This window comes from Nicotiana tomentosiformis, chromosome 3 (assembly GCF_000390325.3).
Source record: "Nicotiana tomentosiformis chromosome 3, ASM39032v3, whole genome shotgun sequence".
In the NCBI taxonomy this organism is placed as follows: Eukaryota; Viridiplantae; Streptophyta; class Magnoliopsida; order Solanales; family Solanaceae; genus Nicotiana; species Nicotiana tomentosiformis.
Genome location: NC_090814.1, coordinates 39828554 through 39834465, shown reverse-complemented (window position 1 = coordinate 39834465; position 5912 = coordinate 39828554). Strand labels below are relative to the sequence as shown.

General features: G+C 36.2%; 1 protein-coding gene across 2 annotated transcripts; it reads left to right on the top strand.

Annotated features, from left to right (window-relative positions):
* Window positions 1–1689: 1689 nt before the first annotated feature.
* On the top strand, window positions 1690–5668 carry LOC104086817 (beta carbonic anhydrase 5, chloroplastic-like). Of its 2 annotated transcripts, none has more exons than XM_009591162.4 (9): window positions 1690–2115; window positions 2207–2274; window positions 3017–3175; window positions 3268–3316; window positions 3624–3737; window positions 3861–3914; window positions 4445–4527; window positions 4646–4748; window positions 5302–5668. In XM_009591162.4, exons 1-9 carry the CDS (start codon window positions 2044–2046, stop codon window positions 5491–5493), a joined length of 894 nt encoding a protein of 297 aa, XP_009589457.1. In that variant the 5' UTR covers window positions 1690–2043; the 3' UTR covers window positions 5494–5668. The 2 variants fall into 2 exon arrangements, with proteins under 2 accessions (XP_009589457.1, XP_009589456.1); XM_009591161.4 differs by having other exon boundaries at window positions 1713–2115; window positions 3011–3175.
* The last annotated feature ends 244 nt before the right edge of the window (window positions 5669–5912 follow it).

Below are 5912 nucleotides of genomic sequence, written 5' to 3'. Positions count from 1 at the left end.
CAGTTGATATCGGATAGGATTCGCGCCGTAATATCCGGTTGAGGGTGAATATTATGGCTCCCTACTTGTCATGCCTAACTGTTCCTCCTTTTCTCGTGGTCTCGAAACTCTACTTGATTCGGTCCGTTATTTTGCCGTACCCTATCCCAGATGCACCATTCACTCCTCCCCAGTTCCGATACGAGGGATCCTTCGGCCTTGCTTGTAGTTGCGTCGAACCGTTCTTACCTCATGTTTTCTTATCGGGGTATCAGGAAAAACTCTGCCACCGATTTTACCCGTCATAATATCATGATTTATTTTGGAAGTAATTAAGATATTTGACATTGAATTGTATTTCCTATGACTGAAAAGCATGTCTATTTGCCGGATCATACTGTGCCTTTACTTTTGTAGCAATTCGATGATATCATGCTTTATCTCTTATTTTATTTTTGCTTTTACTTGCTTATTAAACTGTCAGTAAGTGTTAGTGTCGACCTCTCGTAATTACTTTTTCGAGGCTATACTTGATACTTACTGAGTACCGTGCTTTTGTACTCATACTATACATTTGTACATTTTGTGTTAATTCTGAGGCATGCACTAGTCGTACCCATTCAACTATCTAGGAGCTTGCATTTGAGACTTCGTGGTGAGCTCTCCTATTTGTTCGATCCACATCACATAAATTTCCCCTCACTTATGTATCTATTTCTATCTATTTCCTTTTTTTTGGAGACAGAGGTTGTTATTCAATTGAGACTATTTACTTTGATAGATGTCTGTGATGATGTGACAACGGGTTTTGAAAATGTTGTGGTCGTGTTTAGACCCTATCTGAGACTTATGTATATCATGATGCTATTTTTGAGATTAATTTTGCTTTCATGTTTATTTCAAACTCTGTTAATGAATTAATAATTGGTTTCTACACGATCTTTGGTGGGATATTGGGTCATGAAAGAAGTTGAAGCACTGTATGAGCTATTTGAGAAATAAGCAGCTCCATAGTTGATGATGGGCTCATGCACAAGGTATTTTTCTACTGCTTATCATTAGCGTTAACCATATGGTTATATGTTATCGGAGTTTTTCTAACAATTGGTTACGTGAGGGAGAAAGAGGGGGGAGGGAGGAGGTAGATAAAGAGAGGGAGCCAATTAGACTATGATTAGTATTTGATCAAATTAATAGTATTTTGTAAATTGACTAATATTAAGTACTCCATCTGTTTTAATTTAGATGACACACTTTTTTTATTATGTCTGTTCCAAAAAGAATGACATATTTTTACAATTGAAAATAATTTAATTTTAAACTCTTTATTTTACCAATTTTACCCTTAATGAAAAAATTTTATAACCAAACAAATATCATGGTCCTACAAAGTTTTTATCACTTAAGCTTTTAAGACTACAATTTTCAAAAAATTTCTTTATTTTATTAAAATTTGTGCCGAGTCAAACTATGTAATCGAAATTGAAACGGAAGGCGTAATATTTTTACTTTGGAAGTTTTCTCAACGAAAAACTATGGTCTGTTCGGAAAGCTGAAAAACTGGACGCAGGTTGAGGTTAGCATTAAAGTGAAAATTAGCGTCCAACCTAAGCCCAACTATAATCTGTAATGGGCCATAGGATCATATGGAGCCCAAGACGAGCTTAGCTGTACAACACTCTAGAAGCTAGCTAGATTGACCTTTTGATTGAACGAAGAGCCGTTTTAACAACGAAGTCGTTATTGTTAAAATAGGAATATTTTTGCACAGTGTGATTGTAAACTACGTTTCAATTGTAAACAGAAATTTTTTGTTTGAAAATAGGAGTGCCTCGGTTAATTCAAGGATTTAAAAGACTTTGGTTTCTCCGTCTTTCTTGGAGAGGAACAGTTGCCTGTCACTCACTATACAATACAATATACATGTAGTTAGATCCAACCAACAACTTCACATGGTACAAACTACAAACTAACTTTTTAAGTTTTTATGTCAGTAGTCTATAATAAAGCTGCACGGCTAGTAACTGGTGGAATCAACAAAGCCCCTTTTGCAAGTTCTTTGCCATGGCTCGGCCTGTTATTCAATCATCCTCCCTCTGTAACTCCTCCTCTGTGGATCATTCAGCCACGACAAGGGTAAAGCGATCTCATCTTTCTTTAGAAATGCTTCTGCTGCTTTTGTTTCATTTCTTGCTTTTTTGATGTGTGAGTTGGCTAATTGGTGCAGATCTTGAGGACCCAGTTGAGATTCTTGGGAATTGCACAACCCCATTTCAGATTGGTGAATTTGCCCAAGTAAGCTTTGGATCGTTAGAACCCAGTTGAGATTCTAATTTAGTTTGAGATTGTTAAATTTTGCCTAGTAAGCTTTTTGCATCTCGTTAATCGTCTCTAATGGGGGAAGTTCAATTCTTTCTTTCTTTTCCTAGTTATACCAGATTCACTTTCTTCTCGGAATGCAAAGCTTTTACATTTTTTATTTATGCCTTCATAGTGTTTATCTTAGAAATGAGGTGTTATATGTGTACCCTTATTATTGCTTTTCCAAAAAAATAAAAGTGTCTATCTAAGAATTTTGGTATCTAAATTTAGTGATGCGCGGTTTTGTATGCTCAAAGATTCGGCGCATGAGAAAGAAATTTAAAAACAACCTAGAAAGAGTTGTTGTTTTGAAGTATCAATTTTGCTGTGTGATTGGTAGCTTAATTAATAAGGTCTTGCTCAGGATTTCCCTTTGACTTCTTTGCAGGCTAAGATTCTTTTATTTGCTTAGAACTCCTTACAATTCAATTTCTTTGATATTGCATAAATTATTTTATAACTATAAATAATCAATGCATCTTGCAAAGGTAGGTTCTTTTCCTGGTTCCAGTACTTGATCATCCTATTTGGGCAATGAGCCTGCCTTTTTTCTATTTGGACGAGTCGCTGCCAGTTTATTGCAGAGTTCCTTGTGATCATGCATTAAGAGCTTCTAGCTTTACCATCAATAAATAAGTTCACGAATTGATTTCAGAATATAACTTTTAAGCTGCAGGTATAACTCTGCTCTAAAATTGAAAGCCTTGAAGGAGCCAATGACCCTAACCAAAGAAATGATGGATGAAAAAGAGATGAGTGTTGTGACTGAAAGTGAATCGAATGAATTCACCACGTTGAAGCATAGATTTTTGAATTACAAGAAGGACAAATACTTGTAAGCACCATCAGAAGCTGCTACCATTTTTTAGCATGTTTGACAGTAAAGGCTTCTTGTCGTTTGATTTTTGTTTCCTTCATTTGGACTAGGAAATATTTGGAGCATTTTCAAAGTCTTGCAGAAACACAATCACCAAAGGTAGCTTTCTTTCACCTTTTAGACATTTTCCAAGCATGGATTTTGTGCTGGTACTCAATTTTGATGTTACTTGGAAATTAATGAGACAAGGAATTTCCCTTTGCCTTCCCCTTGTCTGGTTTAATAATGGAAAGAGGAAGGAAGTGGAGAGAACACACAACTTTTCTCTTATTTTTCTCTTCCTTTTTCCTTCTATTTTTCCTGTCTGTACTTTGTTCTTCTTTTCCTTCCCTTTTCAATATTACAATCCATAAAGTTATTTTTGTGGTCGTGTGTTGAAGATCTCAACTGACAATTTGAAGGGCAGTTTATGGTAATTTCTTGTGCAGACTCTCGGGTGTGTCCCTCAAACATACTTGGATTTCAACCAGGAGAAGCCTTTGTAGTCCGCAATGTGGCAAATCTGGTGCCTCCCTATGAGGTGATGTATACTGCACTTGCACTTAATAAATGTCGCTTTCCTTGTTAGTGAACAAGCGTTGCAATGCTAAGGATGTGTATTAATATGCTCAGAATAAACGTTTGCAATTTTCTTCTTGTGCAGAATGGTCCTTCAGAAACAAATGCAGCCCTTGAGTTTGCCGTTAATTCTCTCAAAGTGAGTAGTATTTGTACAATAATTCTACAATGTGCTGTTTCCTTTTATATTCTGCTGAAATGCCTGTTTCTATTATCTTTAAGCTTTATTTGGGTGATCAGAATTTGTAGAATATGGAATCGAGTTAGTTGAGAAGTGAAATTCTAAACAGGATGTTGCGATGACGTAATTCTGAGACCTTCGATTTAACTGGACTGGAACTCATTGACATTCTAAAACATGATTCTGATGATGAATTTACGTTATTCACCTTGATGTAAATTATGTTGTTATAAGTCATAAATGTTCCAAAACACAAGGGACACTTGCGATGATGAGATTATTTACTTTTGGTCATCACCAATGAGATTGAAGTTCCTATTCAAATTCCTCTAATTTTCTACTTGCTTCTCTTTGGTTCATGTCCTCTTTTCTTATATTTATTTTTTATCTTTTGGGAAAGGGAGTGGGGATAAGGCGGATTTGCGGTGATTAATCTCTCATCTTTTCTTTTCTCTCAAGTTTTCGGGTTTGGCTTCTTTTATTTGCAGGTCCAAAACATATTAGTCATTGGTCACAGCCGCTGTGGAGGCATTCGTGCCTTAATGAGTATGGACAATGAAACACCTTCAAGGTTTGGCTAGTCTCTCTTCTTACTAAGTTTTGTTAGAGGCTCTAACAAACTAATTGCTTTATGAAATGCCGTAAAATAGTCTTGCTGTGTAATAAGCTCTTCTATTAATTCCTTGTAGCTTCATTAGAAGTTGGGTAGTAGTTGGAAAGTCTGCCCGGGCAAGCACAAAAGCTGCTGCTTCCAACCTCAGCTTTGACCAGCAATGCAAGCACTGTGAGAAGGTGCAATCTCCTTTCCACACTTCATTTACGTTTTTGTTATAATGCAGTTTAAATACACTTGAGGTATAACCACTCAAAGTCATGCCATGGATAAAGAGGGTGTGGTCTTTCTCCTTTCTGATCACCGGAATGCATGTGTCTTCCTCTTTCTTTTGGCTAGAACTTCCATACATTTTGCCACTTTTCTTTTAAACATTTATTAGTTGCATGTATTAATTATTTCTTCATAATTTCTTTTCCCTTCAGAAAAAAATCATGTCTAGTTTCAGAGTCACATGCTCCACCTGGTCCTGCCAATTTGAATTATATGCAATATATAATACTGAATGCTTCTTAGCGCGAATTCATGTGTCAGTGTTTTCAAAATAGAGTGCTGAGTGTCGGCGTGTGCATGCTGTACAAATTTGTGTATTTTGTTGTTGGAATGGGTGGCCTAATCTGGAATGAGGAATTTGAAATTGCAGTTAGACATTGTAACTTGTAGAATTTTCTGTGTGTATGCATGCACAAGCTATTCTGAGTATTGACGCAATGCACATACTTGTACATCCAGGAATCAGTCAACTGCTCATTGATGAATTTGTTTACGTACCCATGGATTAAGGACAAGGTGGATAAAGGGGAGCTCTTAATTCATGGTGGCTACTATGACTTTGTCGACTGTACTTTTGAGAAGTGGACTCTTGAGAACAACTCTCGAGTGGATAATCAAGTCTCCATCAGAAACCGGGAATTTTGGTGCTGAGACTCTTCTAGTCCTCTGTTTGTGTTGTTGTATCAAGTAATTACCTGTAATACAAATCTCATTGTTATCCTTGTTGACAAACTAAATGTTGTATAATTTTCAAGTGTGAACTCTATTTGCCACTTGTATTGAAGAAAAAGCATAGGTTTCCGATATATAATTTGTTCCGCTAGTATCAGTATACGTGCCTCTGTGCTTCTTGTCTACAGTCTATTACCCAGACAAATGCTATACGCAATGTAACTGTTGTTATTCACTCTGTATTACTGTAATAAACAATAAAAATCATTAAACTTTCTCAAATATAAACAGAAACAAAAAGTTAGTTGAACCAGTTGCACGAAATAAATTCTGGAAAAACAATATTGGAATAAATCGAGCTCACTGAATGCACAGTGTGTCCTTAAGGAAATTATTCC